General features: G+C 42.7%; 1 protein-coding gene across 3 annotated transcripts in view; it reads right to left on the bottom strand.

Moving 5' to 3' along the window:
• eps15 (epidermal growth factor receptor pathway substrate 15) overlaps window positions 1–23735 on the bottom strand; it is a 137758-nt gene that overhangs the window by 23609 nt on the left and 90414 nt on the right. For all 3 annotated transcript variants that reach the window (XM_072273756.1, XM_072273754.1, XM_072273755.1), the window contains 2 exons: window positions 5621–5782; window positions 1758–1955 (listed from right to left, as the gene is read on the bottom strand). In XM_072273756.1, coding sequence (XP_072129857.1) covers window positions 1758–1955; window positions 5621–5782 — 360 coding nt within the window. The remainder of the gene's footprint in view (window positions 1–1757; window positions 1956–5620; window positions 5783–23735) is intronic.

The following is a 23735-nucleotide window of genomic DNA, read 5'->3' as shown; positions in this document are numbered from 1 at the left end:
CTGATAGCGTTGACCCAAAATCTTGACAGTCCCTTTGCCTTCACAGATGCTGGTTGACCCATCAGTTCTTCCAGTAGATTTTTATTGCTCCAGCTTCCATCATCTGCAGTCTCTTGTATTTCCAATAACCAAAAGCAGTTCAGACACGTATGCACACAATCCCTTAACAAGCTTCGCTTATTTTAGAGCATAGCTAGCTATTTTCAGCAAGGCACACATAATACATTCGGGCTTCTTTGGCTGCCAGTTGTTAAGGTGCCATTCTATTTCACTTGTGCAGCCTATGATTGTAGACGATTAAGCCAGCTGATATCCACACAAGTTGACAGCTAGGATGCCTCTGAGCTAACTTGCACCACGATCCTGGTTAACATCATGTCTAATTTTAAATTATAACACTCATTTTCAAACCTTTTCATGTCTCACTGTTCCACCTTTCTGTAATCACATCTAGCTTTTGCAGCCCTAATATCTGCACCCTCCGACTCTCCATTCCCTGCAAATTTGATAGGTTTATCTTCAAGGACCTTGCAATCTGGCACTCCATAAAAAAGCTCCTTCTTTTGAAAGCTCGCTTTGTTGATACTTTTTTATGGTCATGGACCTCCAGGCAGAATACACTCCATCTACTACCATTCTCTCTTCTATGGCTAGGCGAATGGTGCTCAATAGTAACTCCTTCGACTTCATCAATGAAAACAGCCCATTTTCTACCTTTGAGGTCCCTCTTTTTCCTTTTCATGGTAAATAGGGTTCAGTTGGCCTGGAGTTACACTCAGACTTCAGTTCTTTGTGGTGGTGGGACCTGCTCCTGGGGCCTCACAACCGGATACTTTTCATGGTCTAGAAGATGAGCACGCCTTAGGGGTTCTGAGGCTTTGCTGCCCTGTGGATTGGCTGATTCTAAGCCGGTGCCACCAAATGAAATGTCACAGGAGAGAACAGGACATTGGGAACAGCAGATCAGCTGTCAGATGCTCTGAACTCGGAAAATCACATGCTCTCTCTCTTGTTGGTGGGGAGTTTGTTGCCAATTCTCTGGTTGGAGAACTTGAAAGAAAAAAAGCGGCATGACAGACTTTAACACTGTAAATCAGCGAGTTGTTTCGTTATGTCTCCCCTCTCGCTGTTGTTAGAGAGACAGAGCCTGTGGTATGTTGAATTGTCAGGTGATCGATTAGTTTCTGTTTTACTGCAGATCACGGTCTTTCTTGGGGGCTTTGCTATTACTTGCTTGGCGGATGGAGGGGGCTGATGCTTTTTTGCAGGAGTAAGTGGAGGGGTCGTTGTTTTGCTGCTGCTTGTGTGTGGGAAAAGGAAGTGGAGGGCTTTGGGGCTCTTATGTTTAACTGTCACTTATTCTTTAGGGCACTCTTCTGTTTTCATGGACGTCTGTGAAGAACAAGAATTTCAGGAAGTATATTGTACATACTTCTCTGATATTGAATGGACCACTGAGCTCTTATAAGCCATTTCTGAAGCCACGCAGCCAAGTTTCCCTGAATTGCATGCCTAACTAAAATCCACATACATTACTTCCACTGCTCTAATTTCATCAATTTGTTTTGTCACTTCCTTCCTCAAAGAATTCAATCAGGATTGTGAGACATAGCCTGCCCCCCCTACAAAGCCCTATCCTAAGTTTTACTTTAATGGAAAATCTCCCAATTTACTGATGCAATAATCTCATGCAAAAACCATAAATTGCTAATTCAAGAAATATCAGTAATCAAGTCCATAAGCAATAGTCAATTTACCTGATTAATATCCTGATGGGATGCCCGAAGAGATTGCTGTATAGGTTCCATCTGGGCCTGACTCGCCTGCATTCGCTCTTCCAGCTCGGCTGTCTCCTGATGCAGTCGTTCCAGTTCTTCCTGTGCTCGTATCAGCTCCTCCTTATAAGATGATATCTGGGTTTCCTGACTTGAAATCTCAGTCTTTAGTGATGAGATCTGAAACCAAGGTGAGTAATGAGAAATATTTATTTGGACAATTCCAAATATTTGATGTGGTGGATTGATTACCAAGCCTGCTTTTTATGTGAAAGAAAAATTAGATAGTATATGATGTATTCCAGGAGTTGTAGTAAGAGTTATGACAGTATAGCTGTTATGTTACTATGAATAATTCAAAGGACTTTTGCAAAGGCACAAATTCAAATTCAATCATGTGGGAATTTTAATTCATATAATTGAATACATTTTTATTTTCATTATCTGTTCACAGTAAGTGGATACTACTGACAACACACTGGAGGAACTCAGCAGGTTGGGCAGCATCCATGGAAAAGATCAGTCAACGTTTCGGGCTGGAACCCTTCATCAGAACTGAAGAAGGAAGGGGCAGAATGGGAAGGAGAAGGCTGGTAGGTTCCAGGTAGAAAACCAGAATGGTTCCCATTCTGATATGTCCATACATGGCCTCCTCTACTGCCATGATGAGGCTAAACCCAAGTTGGAGAAGCAACACCTCATATACCGTCTGGGTAGTCTCCAGCCCTTTGGTATGAACATAGAATTCTCCAACTTCCGGTAATTGTCTCCCCCTCCCTTCCCCTATCCCAATTTCACTCTGCCCCCTCCCCCAGCTGCCTATCACCTCCCTCATGGTTCCGCCTCCTTCTACTACCCATTGTGTTTTCCCCTATTCCTTCTTCACCTTTCCTGCCTATCCCCTCCCTGCTTCCTCTCCCCCACCCCTTTATCTTTCTCCTTACTGGTTTTTCACCTGGAACCTACCAGCCTTCTCCTTCCCACCCTCCCCCCACCTTCTTTATAGAGCCTCTGCCCCTTCCCTCCACAGTCCTGACGAAGGGTTCCGGCCCGAAACGTTGACTGATCGTTTCCAAGGATGCTGCCCGACCTGCTGAGTTCCTCCAGCCTGTTGTGAGTGTTGCTTTGACCCCAGCATCTGCAGAGTATTTTGTGTAGTGGATACTACTGGTAAGCCGTCATTTATTATCCTTCATTAATTATTCTGAAACCAAGCAGGCAGTTGCGAATCACATACAAACAACACCAGATAATAATGGCAGATTGCCTTCCCTGCACCTTGTCATCCTTGTCCAGTCAGCCTCACATTGGTGAGAGTGGATCTCAAAGTCCTTAACAGGACAGCTGACTCCATAAATCATAGAAATTAAGTTAGAAATGAGCAACCAAATCTCTTCAGATTCCCTGCTGCCTCCACCCCACAACCTCAGCAGAGTACCTGCGCCTTAGTCTCTTCTTCCACGTTTTCATTTTAATTACCCTTCCCCAGCTTTAGCACAAGATTATGTTGTCTGTGGCATAGTCCACCATGCCACCTAAGCTACCGGTTGCCTTTGCAAAACAACAACAGACCCCAAGGGATTATGATTTCACTGTCATCATTACTTGCAATTCATTTTCTTTCCTAGCTGTCAGGTTCGGGGAGCTGCCTGCCGAGGCTGATTCAGGCCTAACATTGCACAGATATGTTGGCCCTATTGAAAAGTGGATTCAAACAATTCCAGGAGTAGAAATTACATAGATTTAATCTGATTAATGTAAATGTACTTAATTATTTTTAATAAAGTACAGTACATTTTAGTTTTTTTTTGAGAAATGTTTTTAAATATTACTTTTATCTTTACGTCATGTTTCTGAATTTCAAAAATCAATCCGAGCCCAAAGGTAACAAAGCTGCATCCCTCCCACATTTTTATTCTGGCATCTCCCCCACCCTCCATTCCTTTTCAGTCCTGATGAAGGGTCTCAGCCCAAAATGTCGACTGTTTATTTTTTCCCCATAGAGGCTGCCTGACCTGCTGAGTTCCTCCAGCATTTTGAGTGTTTTGCTTTGGATCTCCAGCATCTGCAGATTTTCTTGTGTTTGACCATTTGTTTAATTCCGAAATGACCCTATACGATATTACTACCTGTCTGGTAGTCGTGAAGCACAGCGACAATCACTTGGCAACAAACACAACTACTAACTACTTTATTGATTACGCATTTTCTCAAAACGATCACTGCAATCAATAGCCTATAACTTCCCTATCAGAGCTGAACTTCTGAGCTGCCTGTATGTCCTGTCATTTTTGCAGTGTGAACTTAAGCCTCGAAGGTGCAAGATGGCTGCAGCACGGTGAATACAAGCCAAATCAAGGTGCCGGGGCCCAAGCCCGAGAACGGAGAATGAGCCAATGTTTGGCCATTGCTGGAGAGGACTTGGGGGCAATTAGAATCAGCAGACCTGAGGCAAGTTAGAGTCGGCGGGGCCTGGGCCTGAGAGTGAGGTACAAGCTAATGTTTGATTAAGCTCAGGGCCAGATTGAAAAGGATGGGTATGGGCCAAACTGAGGCAGCAGGTCCCAGGCCTGAGAGTGTATTCAAGCAGCAGGGCCTGGGTCTGAGAGTGAGGGACAACCCACTGTTCAGCTTGCTGCTTGTGAGGGTTACTCGCCTCTGCACTGAACTGAGGCTGTGGTCTGTGACTAAGGGGCTCCTGTATCAGCTGTGACTAGCTTTGTGGCTGTGGACTCACTTCCGTAAAATTCAGTTCTGAATAGGGTTGTCAACTGTCCTGTATTAGCCGGGACATCCCGTATATTGGGCTAAATTGGTTTGTCCCATATGGAACCGCCCTTGTCCCGTATTTCCCCCGCTAAGGTAGAGCGTTCCTATGAAACCGTTCGTAAGCTGAAATGGCATAAAGCGCAGAAGCAATTCCATTAATTTATATGGGAAAAATTTTTGAGCATTCCCAGACCCAAAAAATAACCTACCAAATCATACCAATAACACATAAAACCTAAAATAACACTAACATATAGTAAAAGAAGGAATGATATGATAAATACACAGCCTATATAAAATAGAAATAATGTACATACAGTGTATCAGAATCAGGAAGGTTAAGCCAAAGCCAATTTGTAGAAAAAAATTGGCATGTACACGCATGTGCACACAGCTGCCCGTGCAAGGCTTCATGGTCATGGTAGTCTTTCTCGGGGTAAACACAAGTGTCCCATATTTGACTGCTACTTTTGTCCCTAATTTGGGAATGAGAAAGTTGGCAACCCTAGTTCTGAATGTCATTTGCTTACTTTTATCATTTGCATGATTTGTTTTTCCCCCTGAATATTGGATGTTTGACAGTCTTCTTTAAATGGGTTCTACTGGGTTTCTTTGTTTTGTGGCTGCCTGTAAGGAGACAAATCTTAAGGTGTATACAGTATACATACTTTGATAATAAATATACTTTGAACTTTGAGCATCTCTTTTGTGGGTAAAAATACAGTTTAAACTTAGATTGTCAGACTATCTTAAAACAAAAGTTCTTTATAACCCCATTCGTTTTAAGTTTCCCCTGTGAGAAAAAGAGCCAGTCCAAATAATACCAAAATTTTCCTGATCTTGTGATTTAATGCAGTCTTTGCAATCACATTTGAACAGTTTCATTTCTAGCCAGCAGTTCCTTATGGCAAAATACATAATTGAACAGGATACCCAGATCTAAATGTTAAGAGTATTTAGCTCAAATAACCATTTTATGATTGTGTGGATTTCAGTCCAAAGATGAACTCCTGGACAAAGATTCATGTAGTGATCCATTGCTGACATGATTATGTTGAGAATTAACTAGAACTTACCAACTGCGCCTCCTCTATGCATTTCTGCCTGATGTCGTTTAACTGCTCCTCCAGTTTGTTCTTCTGTTGATCCAAGTCATTGAGCACATCCTGTACTTCTTGCCTCTGTTCCTGTAATTTCTGTAGGTTTGTGCTTTCCTTATTGACTTCATCTTGGAGATCCTGCAATCAAGACAGTCACTTAAATATAAGAACGCACTTGATCAACAGAAGTGTTAAAATATACACACTTCCTATAATATCCACAACAGAAAATGAAGCCACTGCCCAGAGCACTAATCTACAAGATATAATACAACTACTGATTGAGTGGATTACTTCTGTGGTGCTTGATATACAGAAATTACATTTCTCAGCCTCAGAACTGCTGCTGGCATACTTATAATTAGAATATATAAATCAGTACAGTTTTATTTAACTGAGCATTGCTTCAATTTCATTTAATACCAATTAATTTAACTGAACCATTTATGACTCATACTCAAGGACCCAGTAGGTCCTTGTCATGTTTTAAATATGAAGTATTACATTATTCTGGCTATTTATGCTCAAACTACAACCTACAGACATTACCTTCTTGGGAATCATTACAGTCAAAACATCCAGGCCATTCAGTCACCTCACAATGTCTGTTTCCCACAACACACTGTATTGCCAAGGTGGGGGGGATGCTGTACATGCCTGTTCACCTCCTCCCTGCTGGAGGTACAAATCTTCAAATCTTCCCTCCCATTGGACTCTGCGCAAATGGTTTGATCATTTTGCTGACCATGTTCCTTCAGACCATAAGCATGATCCTGCGCAACCATATACTTGCTATTTTAATTACTGCTCTCAGTCCGATTATGTTCAATTCTCAACACTATTCCTTGGAAACTCATTGTCAGCCTGGGAAAAAGGCACTAGCTTCCATCGTTGAGTTTAATTTTGGATCATAAGCACTTCTCCCATTTTTTTGGTTCACCAGATGCTGGCTATGATCCTACTGTCCATCAACTACCTCGTGCCTCAATTGACACATTTTTGCCTTGCATTACCATATTATTTATCAATTTTGTATGATAACAAATACTCTTGCTAACCTCTACAGATGTATCGTTGAAAGTATCCTGACTGGTTGCATTCCAGCCTGGTATGACAATTCCAACACAGAGGAACGCAAGAGGCTGAAAAGAGTTGTGAACACAGCCCGGTCCATAATGGGTATGGTTGTCCTTTCGCCCCACCAGTGACCAGCACCAACAGCAGGTGCTACCCTAAGGCGGTGGCATCTGTTGTCAAGAATCCCCACCACCCGGTTTATTATCATTGACTTATGTTGTAAAATTTATTGTTTTGCAGCAGCAAAGTACCATACATATACATTACTATAATTTGTAATAAGAATATATAAAAATAAATAAATAGTGCAAAAACACATCTACAGTGATGAAATGCTTTGAGAGGTTGGTCATGACTAGACTGAACTCCTGCCTCAGCAAGAACCTGGACCCCTGCAATTTGCCTATCGCCACAATAGGTCAACGGCAGATGCAATCTCCATGGCTCTCCATGCAGCTTCAGACCACCTGGACAACACAAACACCTATGTCAGGATGCTGTTCATCGACTATAGCTCAGCATTTAATACCATCATGCCCACAATCCTGATTGAGAAGTTTCAGAACCTGGGCCTCTGTACCTCCCTCTGCAATTGGATCCTCGACTTCCTGACCAGAAGATCACAATCTGTGCGGATTGGTGATAACATCTCCTCCTCGCTGACAATCAATACTGGCGCACCTCAGGGGTGTGTGCTTAGCCCACTGCTCTACTCTCCATAGACCCATGACTGTGTGGCTAGGCATAGCTCAAATACCATCTATAAATTTGCTACTGATACAACCATTGTTGGTAGAATCTCAGATGGTGATGAGAGAGCATACAGGAGCAAGATATTCCAACTAGTGGAGTGGTGTCGCAGCAACAACCTGGCACTCAACGTCAGTAAGATGAAATAGGTGACTGTGGACTTCCAGGAGGGTAAGACGAAGGAACACATACCAATCCTCAAAGAGGAATCAGAAGTGGAGAGAGTGAGCAGTTTCAGGTTCCTGGGTGTCAAGATCTCAGGATCTAACCTGGTTCCAACATATCAATGTAGTTATAAAGAAGGCAAGACAGCGACTATACTTCATTAGGAGTTTGAAGGGATTTGACATGTCAACAAATACTCTCAAAAACCTCTATAGAGGTACCGTGGAGAAAGTTCTGACAGGCTGCATAACTGTCTGGTATGGTGGGGGGGGGGGGTACTGCACAGGACCAAAAGCTGCAGAGGGGTGTAAATTTAGTTGCCTCCATCTTGTGTACTAGCCTACAAAGTATCCAGGACATCTTCATGGAACGGTGTCTCAGAAAGGCAGTATCCATTATTAAGGACTTCCAGCACCCAGGGCATGCCCTTTTCTCACTATTACCATCAGGTAGGAGATACAGAAGCCTGAAGGCACACACTCAGCGATTCAGGAATAGCTTCTTCCCCTCTGCCATCTGATTCCTAAATGGACATTGAACACTACCTCACTTTTTTAAGAAAATTCTTTTTGTTTTTGCATGATTTTTAATCTATTCAATATATGTATACTGTAATTTATTATTTCTCTTCTATATTACGTATTGCATTGAACTGCTGCTGCTAAGTTAATAAATTCCACGACACGTGCCGGTGATAATAAACCTGATTCTGAAAAAGAGAGTAATGTGTTCATTGACCATTTAGAAATCTGATGGCAGAGGGGAAGAAGCTGTTCCTAAAATGTTAAGTGTGCATCTTCAGGCTCTTGCACTTCCTTATTGATGGTAGTAATGCAATGGGGCAGGTGCTGGATGGTGATGGATGCCACCGTGCTTTGCCTTTTGAAGATGTCCTTGCCGGTGGGGAGGCTGGTGCCCATGATGAAGCTGGCTGGGTTTACAACCTTCTGCAGCCTTTTCTGATCCTGTGCATTGGTACCCTCGTATCAGACAGTGAATCAATCAGGCAGAATGCTCTCCATGGCACACCTCTAGAAATTTGCTAGAGTTTTTGGTGACATATCAAATCTCAAGCTTGAAATATAACCGCAGGCATGTTATGCCCTCTTCTCGTTACCTTCAGGCTGAAGATACAAGTGGTACAACATTGGCAGGCTCAGGAACAGCTACCTTCCCACCACCATCAGAACTTGAACCCATCTGCACAACCCTAACCCTGATTCAGCAAAAGAACATCACGGACAAGCTCTTGCACTACCATGGACTTGCCTTGTTTTTGCAGTCTTTTTCCTCCCATTGTAAGATATAATTTTGTGTATAATTTATATTCTGTGTGTTGACTGCAAGTTTTTCATTCTATCTGTACTTCACTGTACTTATGCACACAACATTAAACTTTACTGTACTCACATTTCTTCCCCTTAATTTCTTTTATTCTCTCCCCATTTCCCGGCCTTTTATCTGATAAATCTCATTAAAATTCTAAACAGTTTGCAGCAAAGGTCAATGAACTGAAATATTAACTCCAGTTCTCCACAGATGCTTCCATAACTACTAAATACTACATTTTCTACTTTTATTGCAGCTTTCCAGAAACAGTAGAATTTGGCTTTAATTGGACTGCTAATAAATATTATTTTAAAAGAATGAACATCCAGTTAACTTAGTTTATTGTACTGCTGCATGTTTTTCTTCCCTGCTTCACCAGCATTGTAATTATAAGTGTGCTTCTTGCTTCCAGCTCCCCAAAGGCACCTAAAAGCTATTTTTTACACAAGTTTATGTACTCTGTGCTGACTTTACTGTAATATAACCCAAGGACTGCAGTATCTTCAGAACCTGAGGTACAATTCAGTAAATTAACCAGTGTTTTTCTCTCCCTTTCACCAATTGTTTATCTTAAAAGTCACTTTTAACAAGGTAATAGGAAAACATTTTATGTGAATTGGATCAGGCTGTGCTGAATTAGTCCTTTACCATTAATTGCAAGGAAAAAAGCCAACATCCAAACTGAACCCAGCCGAATGCAGAAGGTTTTGATTGCTGGCCTTTCACATTCCTTAGTCCCGCAACATGATCTGTACAGCAGCAATGCTTTGGGACATGCAAGAGAGGACCTTGTGATTTTGGCTCAGCCTTTCTCTCTCTCTACTGGTATAACCTGACCTGCTGGGCATACCCCACAACCTTGTCATTGACAATAAATGCTTAATACAGACAAAGAAGCATAATTTGCCACATTTGCTCATTCCTGACAGCTCGCAAGGCTAAAGGGCAGGACCTTGCTAGCTGTGAAAACTTGCACCGATGGGAACAACTTTTATGTCTCGAACATTTGAATTTTAAAAATCTGAAAATGTAAATGAAAACCAGATAACTAGTTAAACATGTCAAAGCAAAATAAAATGTACTTTTCTAAGATGGTAATATTCATTCCCCCTTTCCTCCAAAACATTCATCCTACAATCCGTATTGAAATCTATGGGGTGTTGGGATGGCAGTTCCACCTACTGAGTCCTGACGAAGGGTCTCGACCTGAATCATCGACTGTACCTCTTCCTAGAGATGCTGCCTGGCCTGCTGTGTTCACCAGCAACTTTGATGTGTGCTGCTTGAATTTCCAGCATCTGCAGAATTCCTGTTGTTTGTCCACCTGCTAGGTTCCATTTGTCAACACTATCCCAGATATCAGCATTTCACAGAGCACACGTTAAGCATCAGTATCTCAGCTGCAATGGCTGAATTCCATTGATTCTGCCTGTAAAGCTCAGCATATTCCAGCCCATCCTTAAATTTCAGAGACTTAGACCAAAGATACAAGAACCTTGAAATACAATTATATTCCAAATTCAGAGTGATAGATAATTAATGTTAAATCATTAAAAACTCATATACTGTTAAAAAACAAACTCCCAGGACCCAAACAGTGAAACTTTTTTGAAACTAGTACCTTGCCTTCAGTGCTCATGATGTTCTCCTTTACACAGCAGAAATCAAATGTGGTAGCTTTATGGAGAACCTGCATTCATTCTGCAGGAGTGACCCTAAGCTTGCCTGCTACTTTAATTATGGAGTCATAAAAGGCCCTCTGTGCTGACCATCAATTATCAATTCATTTCCCCCCTATTAATTTAATTTTTCACACATTCTTATCTACCACACACCTACACAATCTAAATAGCAAATTAACCTAAAACCTATGTCTTTGGGGTGTCAGAGGAAACACACTGAAGTGACATGAGAAAATGGAAAATGCAGAGACAATACCCGACGCCAGAACTGAACCCAGATCTCTGGCATTGAGGGAGAGATTCAATAAGCTGAGCACTGCACTGCCCAGATTTATCCCACCCTGACCTGTCTAACTCCCACGCTGTTACAATAAAGCATGCTGTTAGCCACATATAATACAAAGAATCATAACAGAGTCAGAGAAGTACACCATAGAAACAAGCCCTTCAGCTCATCTAGTCCATGACAAAACCACTTAAAATGCCTACTCCCAACTACCCGTACTGGGACCATAACCCTCCATATCCCTACTATCCATGTACCTGTCCAAATTTCTTTTAATTGTTGAAATCAAGCTCACATGGATCACTTGTGCTGGCAGCTCATTCCACACTCTCACGATCTTCCAAATGAAAAAATTACTCCTCATGTTCCCCTGAAACTTCTCTATAATTTTCCACATTCAATCATTTGGTTTCACCTCATCAGTTATATATCATGTTTTTCTCGCAATTCATCTTTCACAAGGTGCTGGAAGTCCAAAGTAACACATACAAAATGCTGGAGGAATTTAGCAGGTCACACAGCATCTATGGAGAGGAAATAAAGAGTCGGCGTTTTGGCCCGAGGCCCTTCATCAGGACAGCCTCTCTACAACTGAAACCAACTTGTTTTCTATGTTTCCCTGTTCTGGTAAAGATGTATACATTAACTTGGTTTCTCTTTCCACAGAGACTGCCTAACCTGCTGAAAGTTTCCAACAATTGCCAATTTTATTCCAGATTTCCAGCAGTGGTTATTTTGATTTTCAAGTTAAATGTTGGCCTTTTCAAAGAGGGAATTTGATACACAACTATGAAAGTCCATAGTAAAACCTTACTTGCCATGTTGTGAACTTACTGGAAGGATAAGAGAGTGAACGTCAATGTCCTTGGATAAGTGATCCATAGGCAGTGAACTCTCCAAGGTTACCGTGTACCTCAAATACATGGCATTCACTTGCCTGACACCAGAATCCCTAATACGCACTCTATTCAAAGTTCTGTCATGGGAAGAGATCACCAAATGGGCAGAGGAAAAGATTTTTGTTTGTGCTCTAAGTTTTCTTGACCAACACTATTAACTCTTCAGAATATCTGGCCAATGAGCACCCAAAATGTTGAGGAAGCACCTAGGATCGTATTGAGAATCTTAAGGATATACAGTCAGGAGCAGACAAAGGACCTGGACAAGCAATAAAAATCATGGCTGACATCACAAACTACTCATCCATGTGCTCTCTCACCTTGCTGCTTATATGCAAGATATGCCATTCTTACACAGGCCTCATTCACCACTACAGAACCTACAAAACTGAAGGAAGTATACCCCTCCCCCCAACCCCACCAACCCTGAGGGGCTGCCTGTAACATGTCAGGTGCGATTCTTGTTTCCACACCATAAATTGTATACATTTTCAAGAAAGGGATGCAGCAAAGATTCATCAAATTGCTTCCTGGATGGTAGGTCCGTCAAACAAGGAGAGACTGAGTGGGCTAAACCTCTATTCTCTAGGAGGCGCAAGACTATTCAGCACCTCAAATCCCACCAAGGTAGTCTACAACCCAGTAACATGAGCACTGGATTCCCCGATTACAGCTAAACTGCTTCCCATCTTCGCCTCTCTCATTTTCATGATCTACCTAGTTCCTCTTAAACTCACCACACCCCTCCCCAGACTCCATCACCATTTCTTTCCCCTTTTTTCTCTCTTCTACCCACCCCATCTGCCATTACCCATGAAATCTGCCCACTGAGTCCCCCCCCCATGGCCCACTCTACCACCTTTACTTGCTTCTGTGTTCGACCTTCCTTTCCTATCAGATTCCATCATCTGCAGAAAAGAAATAATCAACTGGACAAGCTAAACACATTTTTATTTGTCCAACCATTGCCTACTAAACTCTGACTGAATAAACAAATAATTTGCTGCAAGACTCACAAAGATAATGAAAAGCAGTTGTCCCATCCTTCCATTTTCATGTAACAGTTCTGTTTATTTTTGCTTTAATGCTTTCCACTGATCTGGCAGACTTGAACTCACTATCAAATTAGTCTTTGAACTTGTCAGACTGTATTTCCCCTTGCCCATATTAATAAGCTATGATTATTGGCTATCCTGAATTACTCTTAAAATCTACATTTCAAAAAAGAAAACAAATTTTAATTTGTGCTGTAAACAATTACATTACCACACAGAAGGAACTATTGATATTAATTTGTGAAAATTGTACAAGGTACAGAGTTTCTGACCACAAAATCTTACACCTCATCACATTCTTGAGTCAACATTTCCATTATAGATTGTGATGTTTATCTATACTAGAACGACACTCATCCATTATGGCATGAACTTTACAGGCAGCACAAGATCTTCACGGAATACTACTATAGTGTGCTCAGACCAATTATATAATGGTGACTTGGGACAGATGAGAGGTTCTTAAGCATTTTAGAAGTCAATGTCTCAAGTGATATATGGTGAAAATTAAGTGTTAAAAGCTGTGGCATTTCCAGTTTCACACTCTCCAGGTAGTGGAGCTCCAAAAGAAAAGGACTACTTCCATTTCAACCTCACAAGGACTGAATGCACAAATGTTTCAAATCTCTAAAGAATAATGTATTTTTTACTGATATGCTGTTCTGCATTTCATTTTGCGTTGTTCTGTGCGAGCTGCTTGTTTTCTGCTATGTTTGGGTTACTGTTGAAGATAAGAGATAGGAGAATTGTGTGCCATCCAATTAGGATGGTCAGATTAAGGGGAGGTTTCTCTGGTGAGGGACATTAAGGTTGGGCTTGGGGCTTTTGTGAGAGGGAGATGAAGAGAGAAGATGCCAGAGAAAAGAGGTCGTAGGATTCGACCCCGAGCGGGGCTGTGATATGACAAAGTCCGGGGTAATCAGTGGAGGATCAGAGACGGGGAAACAGTGAGCACCAATTATTGCACATTAGACTGTTTCATTAAAATAGGTCCTTTTCTTTTTTCTGTTCTTTCCTTACTAACGCTTTAGTCAAATTACGAACTATAAAGCTAATTCTTTTAATTGTATGTGTTGTGCTGCCTGTTATTTCATGGCACTCATTTGTAACAGGGGAACGAATTACACAGCATCCACACAAACATGGCGTCTTGGGGTGGGCTCACTCCTCAATCTCACACATGCGCCAGGGCCGGAGATTCTCTTCCCTAGAGTTACACAGCCGAGGAAACCAGAGTGTTTCATTGTGGGGGTTCATCCAGGATATATTTCGTTGGATGCTGTGTGATTGCCCTGAGCATTGATCCAGTGGGTTGTGTATTTAAGTCTGTGCTAAACTATTGTCCGGTAAAGTGATTACGATACGTGGTTATGGATGCTGCCGGGGTTGAGCGGTGGTGCAAATCCATGTGGTTACTGGTAACGAATGCGTGTGTGTTGAGTGGGGTAGACATTCGTATCCATGATCAATTATTAATTCGAACCTTGATGCTGTTAAAGCAGTAGGAACAGTTACAATTGTGGAGCGGAGGCTTGATAAAATGGTGGACAAAGACTTTGTTTTAGTCCAGACTAGTGCTGACGTAACAGCAGTGGAACTGCCTAGTACTACTGGGGGCCCCAGGAGAGGGGGGGCCATGGGCTGCCCATGCTTTCCGGGAGGAGGAGAGTGTAGCAGAGCGGGCCAAATCGCAAGCCGAGTTTCTCATAGCTGGGGCCAGAAACTTCAAAGACCGGTTGCTCCCGTTTCTGCAGAGCAAAGGGAAGGAGTGGTCTGATTTGGAATGTCTAATGAGTCCCCAATTTATTTGCCAGGGAGATGAAGAGTGGGACTTCTGAGTTGGTATTCACCCTTACCTCCCAGTGCCCAGGCAGAGGACCCTGGCTATCGAAAACTGAGAAAGTTCTCTGGAGTGAAGCCCACCCCCGAGGGGGAAGAAGAGTATGAGATTTGGGCAGAGCAGACCTCTCAGTTGTTAGATGAGTGGCAGTGATCTGATGATGTAAAAAGACAGCGATTGGTTGAGCGTCTGAGAGGCCGGGCTGCTGACGTGGTGAGAGCTGTAAAGACACAGAACCCCTTTGCCACCTCTGCGGCCTACATCCAAGCACTAGAAAAGGTGTTTGGCACGGCGGGAAGCCCAATGGAGCTCATGACAGGGTTTCAGAACATGTGTCAGGAGAAGGGGCCTGCCTACATTTTTCAGCTGGGAGGCAGCTAAATTGCTTGCGGCCTAGAGGGGTCATTCAGATGGCTGAAGTGGATCAGTTAAGAATGGACCAAATAGCGAAAGGCACCCAGTCCCAGGATCTGACCACTTGGGGTCTTCGACTGTCTCATAAGATTCGCCCCCCCCTTGGGGAAGAAAGAGGAGACAAAAGGAGAGGATAGTAAAGGTTATCTTAGCTCTTTGGAGCCTTTTGGAGCGAGATGGGATGCGAAATGTGAAGAAAAAGAAGAAATGTGAAGTGCCTGTGCTGGCTTTTGCAGACCCCCAACTGCCGTATGTACTGCATACGAATGCCAACAGAGGGGGCTTGGGGGTGTCCTGTATCAGGATCAGGGTACTGGGTTGAAACCTGTTGCGTTTGTCAGCCGGAGTCTGTTGCCCTCCGAGAAAAACTATCCCACACACAAGTTGAAGTTCCTAGCATTGAAATGGGCTGTGGTGGATAAGTTTAGTGACTACCTCTATGGTGCCAAATTTGAGCTGAGGACGGACAACAATCCCCTAACTTATATCCTGACCTCGGTGAAATTGGATGCCACAGGCCATCAATGGTTGGTGGCATTGTCTGCCTATGATTTCAGCCTGAAGTAACGGCTGGGAATTAGGAATATTGATGCCAACGCTTTGTCCTAACGTGCTCATGAAGGGCTGGGCAGGGACAGAGAGTGGGAGAGCGGTTCCTGCCCCGGGAGTGAAAGCCAGGTGCCAGTTTTCCATCATGGTGAAGGCAGAGGAAAGGCAAGGGCAGGATTGAGCGGTAGATCAATTGGGAGCCTCAGATGGCACAATTCCACAAGCTTTCTCTAACCTGACTGCTCTGAAGACAAACCAGCTGCCAGTATTGAGCCTTGGGGAAGTGGCAGCTGCCCAGCGAGATGACCCGGGCATCGATACCATTTGGTCAGTGGTCGAAAAGGAGGCATGGCTTAAGCAGAGAGGACAAAACATACTGTGGTGTCTCAGTTACTGAATGGTCCAGATTGGAGTTGAGGAACCAGATCACGACGTCTTCCGACCGACCTCGGCGTTCCCAGCTGGTTCTGCCTGAGAAGTATCGGAGGAATGTGCTGAAGTCATTTCATGATGATTCTGGCCATTTGGGGGTGGAAAAGACTTATGGATTGCTCAGCGATCGGTTCTACTGGCCCCGAATGAAGCTAGAGGTCGAAGAGTACCCCAACTCGTGCATTCAATGTATACGGAGGAAGACGCTGACTACGAGGGCCGCTCCGTTGTCCCACTTGCAGAGTGCGGGGCCCTGGACCTGGTGTGTATGGATTTCCTGTCAATAGAGGCAGATGCCAGCAACATGGCACTGTCTTGGTCATTATGGATCACTACACCAGATATGCATAAGCCTTCCCTACCAAGGACCAGAGGGCGTCCATGGTGGTTGAAGTGTTATGGGAGAAGTATTTCATTTATTATGGCCTCCCCAGGGGGATACATAGGGATCAGGGACGGGATTTCGAGAGTAGGCTCATACATGAGTTACTGAGCATGCTTGGAGTAGAGAAGTCTAGGAGTATGCCTCATCACCCACAGGGTGATTCCCAGCCCAAAAGGTTTAATCAGACCTTGCTAGACATGCTCAGAACCTTGGAGATCAGCAAAAAGAACAAGTGGAGTCAACATATTGGACATCTGGTCCACTGCTACAACTGTAGACAAAATGAAGCTACTGGGTACTCACCATATTATCTGATGTTTGGTTGTGAGGTGAGGTTGCCCATCAACCTTTGTTTTGGGACTGACGAGGATGACCTACCACCAAAGATTTATCAGAAGAACGTGTCTGATATGAGAAGGGAGCTGAAAAAGGCTTATGAATTAGCTGATGTCACGGCTGCCAAGCAGAATCAAGGAAATAAGAGGAGGCATGATCAAAAGGTGAGGTTCTCCCAACTCATGCCGAGAGACCGAGTCCTCATAAGGAATTTGGGGCTACCTGGAAAGTATTAGTTGGCTGACCGCTGGGCGGCTACACCCTATGTAGTGGAGAGTCAGATGCCAAACATACCAGTTTTCTGGGTGAAAGCAGAGGATGGGACTGGGCCTGTCAAGATTCTCCATCAGAACCACCTTCTACCTCTGGGACAAGAGGTGTGTGTCGACCCAGAGCCTGACCTGGACCGTATACCTAGTAGGAGGACTCTGCAGTGACACGGAAAGACTGAAGGACCAGCAGCAGGGAGACAGTAGACGGACCCCGCCGCTGAACGGGATACGGAGGATCCAAAAATGGGGGTGTGGTATATGCTGCCTTTTGCTAACTCCCCACTGACTGAGGAAGAGATTCCTAACCCTTCTCACACTGAGGCAGATGAAAACTGTGGACAGGCCAGGTTTCAGCGGGACCAGGAAGAGGATGAAGCGGAACTCAGCCCAGTGGCAGAAGAATCTGAGTTGCAGGAGGGCATGAATGATAGACCAGGGGAGGCCTCGCCAGACAGACCAGCAGTATTCCATTGAGTGTCGGAACCTGTAGAAGTAGATAATGGGGTAAGAAGATCTCAAAGAATCAGGAGACCCCCAGATAGGCTGGCCTATGTAGCATTGGGTAAACAGAGTGCTATGGATATCCCCCTAGTGAGATATGTCACTACCAAATACAAACGTTTGTAGAGTGGAGGTTCTGACATCACGAAATTCCTTTGAAAATGGTGTTATTAGTGATGGCATGACAAATTATTTCAATCATGAGGACTTGGCTATTTTGGTGGGGGAGAATGTAATGCCCTGGTACTTATATTTTACTGTTATGTTGTTCTGCATTTCATTTTGTGTTGTTCTGTGCGAGCTGCTTGTCTGCTGCTTGTTTGGGTTACTGTTGAAGATAAGAGCTAGGAGAATTTTGCGCCATCCAATTAGGATGGTCGGATTAAGGGGAGGTTTCTCTGGTGAGGGACACTAAGGATGGGTTTGGGGCTTTTGTGAGAGGGAGATGAAGAGAGAAGATGCTGGTGAGAAGAAGTTGTAGGATTCGACCCAGAGCAGGGCTGTGATTTGACAAAGTCCGGGGTAATCACTGGAGGATCGGAGACGGGGAAAACTCTTGAGCTCCAATTTGTGCACATTAGACTGTTTTTTTAAAATGGGCCCTTTCCTCTTTTTGCTGGTTAGTCAAATTACGAACTATAAAGCTAATTCTTTTAAATGTATGCGTTGTACTGCCTGTTATTTTGTGGCACTCATTTGTAACAGGGGAACGAATTACACAGCATCCACACAAACATGGAGTTTTGGGGTGGGCTCACTCCTCAATCTCACACGTGTGGCAGGGCCGGAGATTGTCTTCCCTAGACTTACACAGTCGAGGAGACCAGAGTGTTTCCATAAGGACAATTGATATACAAGTCACCAAGTCACTACTTACACAGAAATAACAAGGGATTGAGTTTAACAGCCATAAGATAATGTTACAGCTCTACAAGACCCCACTTGGAGTACTGTGCTCAGTTCTGGTCACCTCACTACAGGAAGGATGTCGATACTATAGAGAGAGTGCACAGGAGATTTACAGGGATATTGCTTGGATTGGGGAGCATGCCCTATGAGAATAGGTTGAGTGAACTTGGCCTTTTCTCCTTGGAGCGACATAGGATGAGAGGGGACTTGATACAGGTATAAAAGATGATGAGAGGCATTGATCGTGTGGACAGCCAGAGGCTTTTTCCTGGGGCTGAAGTGGCTAACATGAAAGGGCATAGTTTTAAGGTGCTTGGAAAGGGGTACGGTGGGGGGGGGGGGGGGGAATGTCAGAGATAAGTTTTTCACAGAGTGGTGGGCGCATGCCAGTGACAGTGGTAGAGGCGGATACAACAGGGTCTTTTAAGAGACTCTTAGATAGGTACATGGAGCTTAGAAAAATAGAGGGATATGCACTAGGGAAATTCTAGGCAGTTTCTAGAGTAGGTTGCATGGTCAGCATAACATTGTGGGCCGAAGGGCCTGTAACGTGCTGTAGATTTCTATGTTAACCCTAATCCTACCTGAAAATGCAAACCTCAAGAAATCCAGAGTATCAAGAGCTGGCAAAAAAAAACAACTGAAGCTACTGAAGCTAGAAAGATGGGCATAGGGAATCCTAGCAATGATTGGATTGTACATCATAGAATTATAGAGTCATACCGCACAGCACAGCACTGAAACAATCTCTTTAGCTGAGTCCATGTCAGCCATCAAGTACTCACAGGGTGAATGTACAAACTGAACAATTCTGACAATATCAGAAGTCTGGATGAAAACTGTTGTGAACCACCAAGCTGGTTTTGCTCAGTACTTAACAAGAGCTCTGCAGTTTGAATTACAAATCTGCCCATCCTATGGACACAACCAGACTATTGTACACTTGAGAAGATTTCAACTAAAATTTGGAGCCAGATTTGTTGATTCTACCAAGAAAGATGGGTAATCAAGTCATGAGGATAGAGGAAGTCTGCATGGGAACATAGGTGGATTAAGGAGTAGGCAAGAAGTTGAGGGATGTAATTTAATATGGGAAAATATAAGATCTTTTCGGCAAGTACCTTGAAAAGCTTGTACTTAGAAATTCTGGACTTTACTACAAGGGATAATGGGTATAAAACTAGGGAGGGCCTGACCAAAAAGTAATACATGTAGTTTTGGCTTCTATAGTTAACATACACTCACAGACACAATTTAAATAGCCAATTAACCTAACCAACCCCGTCTTCAGGGTGTCAGAGGAAACAAGATCACATGGAGGTCACAGGAGAAAATGGAAACACCCAAAGAGAAACAGGTAACTGGCATTGTGAGGCAGAGATTCAACAAATGTTCATCAAATGCTTACATTGGTAGCAATCCAGTTGGAAGCTAGAACTAAAAGGTTGATCAACGATGAAGATTAGGCCTAAACTCACTGGAGTTTAACTGAATGAAAGGTAATCTTATTTATACACAAACTCTAAAGGGAAATGGCAGTGTGGACTCTTCCTGTAGGAATGGTAGCTAGAAGCATAAGGCATAGTTTCAGAGTAAGAGGTCACCCATTTCAGATAATGGATATCCTCTTGCTCTGTGAATTTCTTCCCTCACATTCATGAGTCTTTGGAATTCTCCACCTTAGACAGCTGTGGAGGCAGAATAACTATCAATTGCCACATCGACTATTCATACATTTATTGTAGAAGGGAGTCATGGCATGGGGAGAACATAAGAACATAAGAAGTAGGAGCAGCAGTAGGCCATTTGGCCTGTCAAACCTGCTCTGCCATTCAGTAAGATCATGGTTGATCTGGCCATCCTTTACCATTTAAATAATCATCTGATCTTCCATTTTTCCTTCCAAAGTGGATGACCTCGCATTTACCAACATTGTACTCCATCTGCCAGACCCTTGCCCACTCACTTAATCTATCTATCTATCTCCTTATCTTCTGCATAATTTGCTTTTCCACTCAATTTAGTGTCATCAGCAAACTTAGACACACTGCACTTGGTCCCCTCTTCCAGATCGTTAAGGTATATTGTGAACAGTTGCAGGCCCAGCACCGACCCCTGTAGCACACCGCTCACCACTGATTACCAACCGGAGAAACACCCAACTATCCCAACTCTCTACTTTCTATTGGTTAACCAATCTTCTACCCATGCAAATACATCACCTCCGACCCCATGCATCCTTATCTTACAGATATCCTTTATGTGGCACCTTATCGAACACCTTCAGGAGAGCACAGGAAACTGATGTTGAGGCAAGGGTGGCTCAGGCATAATGTTACTGAATGGTAGAACAGGCTTGAAAGTCTAAATAGTTTACTCCCACCCTGTTTCAAATGTGTTCATGCATAGTGCCTATAAAGAGTATTCATCACCCTTGGAAGTTTTCATGTTTTACTGTTTTACAACATTGAATCAGTGGATTTAATTTGGCTTTTTTTGACACTGATCAACAGAAAAAGGCTCTTCATGTCAAAGTGAAAACAGATCTCTACAAAGTGATCTAAATTAATTACAAACATAAAATACAAAATAATTCATATGCATAAGTATTCACCCCCTTTAATATGACACACCAAATCATCACTGGTGCAGCTAATTGGCTTTAGAAGTCACATGATTAGTTAAATGGAGATCACCTCTGTGCAGTCAAAGTGTTTTAATCGATTATAGTAAAAATACACCTGTATCTGGAAGGTTCAGTGGGTGGTGAGTCAGTATCCTGGCAAAAACTACACCATTAAATCAAAAGAACACTCCAAGCAATTCTTCATAAAGGTTATTGAAAAGCACAAGTCAGGAGATCGATACAAGAAAATTTCCAAGTCACTGAATATCCCTTGGAGTACCGTTAAGTCAATCATCAAGAAATGGAAAGAATTTGGCACAGCTGTAGTTCTGCCTAGAGCGGGCTGTCCTCAAAAACTGAGTGACTGTGGAAGAATGGGACTAGTGAGGGAGGCCACCAGGAGACCTATGATGACTCTGGAGGAGTTACAAGCTTCAGTGGCTGAGAAGGGAGAGACTGCACATACAACAACTGTTGCCCGGATGCTTCACCAGTAGCAGCTTTATGGGAGAGTGGCAAAGAGAAAGCCAGTACTGAAAAAACACTCACGTGAAATCTCAGCTAGAGTTCACCAGAAGGCGTCTGGGGGACTCTGAAGTCAGCTGGAAGAAGGCCCTAAGGTCTCATGAAACCAAAATTGAGCTATTTGACCTTCAGACTAAATGTTCTGTTTGGTGTAACCAAACACCACATATCATCAAAAACACGTCATCCCTACTGTGAAGCATGGTGATGGCTCTGCATCATGCTGTGGGGATGCTTCACTTCAGCAGGCCCTGGAAGGCTTTTGAAGGCAGAGGGTAAAATGAATGCGGCAAAATACAAGGAAATCCTGGAAGAAAACCGGATGCAATCTGCAACTTTTCCTGTAAAACAATGACTCCAAGCATAAAGCCAAAGTTACACAGGAATGGCTTAAAAACAACTAAGTTAATGTCTTGGTGTGGCCAAGTCAGAGCCCAGACCTCAATCCAATTCAGAATTTGTGGCTGGACTAGAAAAGGGCTGTTCACTCACAATTTCCATGCAATCTGACAGAGCTTGAGCAGTTTTGTAAAGAAGAATGGAGAAAAAATGCAGTGTTCAGATGTGCACAGCCAATAGAGACCTATCCACACAGACTTAAGGCTGTAATTGCTGCCAAAAGTGCATCTACTAAATACTAACTTGAAGGGTGTGAATACTTATGCAATTATTTGGTGTTTTAAGGTTTTAACTAACTTAGATCATTTTGTAGAGATCTGTTTTCACTTTGACACGAAAGAGTCTTTTTTTGTTGATTAGCGTCATAAAAGCCAAATTAAATCCACTGTGGTTCAACTTTGTAAAACAATAAACCATGAAAACTTCTGGGGGGGGGGGGGGTATATTTCTATAGGCACTGTAAGATAAGCTTGTGAAATTGTAAATTTTAATGTACAACTGCTTCTTGAATCCTGTTATTCAATGCTCAATTTAAAATAGTTTATTAACCACCCTTCTATCTCCCTTGGTAACTCTTTTCTTCTACTCCTCCTCCTTGATATCCTCAATATTCTATCAATAAGATAGCCAAGTAAAATGCCCCAGCACACAGTAATGATATTGTTGGACTTCTAACCAAGGTATCTGGATTAATGATCCAGAAACAAGAGTTCAAATCATGGAAGTAATTATTTGGTATAGAAGACTGTTATTAGTGACTATGAACCTTCCCACTTGATCTTAAAATCCCATCTAGCTCTTTAATGCCCTGTAGGATAAGAAATTTGTTAACTACACCTGATTTGGCTTATGTGATTCCAAGCAATGTAATTAATTCTTAAGTGCATTGTGGGAAGGCTGGTAAAATATTTAATTCAAGGGTAATTAAGAATGGGCAATAAATGAGATATTAATTTCTTGTGAAAGGATAAAAATATAATGGTGTTTGCACCATAATGCAAATTATCTTTCTAATTAAACATTAGATAAAGTAGCCAGCATTTTTACAACAGAGACGTCGCTACCATCCTGCTCCAAACTAAACAGTTTTATCACATTTCAAGAAAACCAAATATTTCTCAAAGTAAACAGGATGTTTTTTAGTCTTATGTCTTTCCCCCCTTTCCAGTGTCCAACCACGACATTCAGATTTAGTTAAAATTTAACTTGAAGCTTATGGAAGATCTGCACTTAAAGGTGCTAGACTTCCTTTACAGTCACAGAAGCACTGAAGTGGCAAACAGGACACGTTACATTGGGTTTCTTAAAATTTATCTATTTCACACACATTATCCTAACCACATTATATCACAAATGCTTCAGAATCAGGTTTAATATCACTTGCATACGTTGTGAAATTTGTTGTTATGTGGCAGCCGCACTTTGCAATAAATAATAATTGTAAATTACAGTTAATATATATTTAAAAAGTTAAATTAAATTAGTGCAAAAAGAGGGAAAAAAGGAGCAAGTTAATGTTCATGGGTTTAATGTCCATTTAGAAATCCAATGGCAGAGGGGAAAAATTATCCATTCCAAATTGTTGAGTGTATGCTTTCAGGCTCCTGTACTCCCACCTAATGGTAACAATGAGAAGAGACCATGAGCTTTAATTACTAAT

Source organism: Mobula birostris, chromosome 12, assembly GCF_030028105.1.
Source record: "Mobula birostris isolate sMobBir1 chromosome 12, sMobBir1.hap1, whole genome shotgun sequence".
Classification (NCBI taxonomy): Eukaryota; Metazoa; Chordata; class Chondrichthyes; order Myliobatiformes; family Myliobatidae; genus Mobula; species Mobula birostris.
Note: the sequence above shows the minus strand (reverse complement) of the source record. Positions and strands in the feature narration are given on the sequence as shown.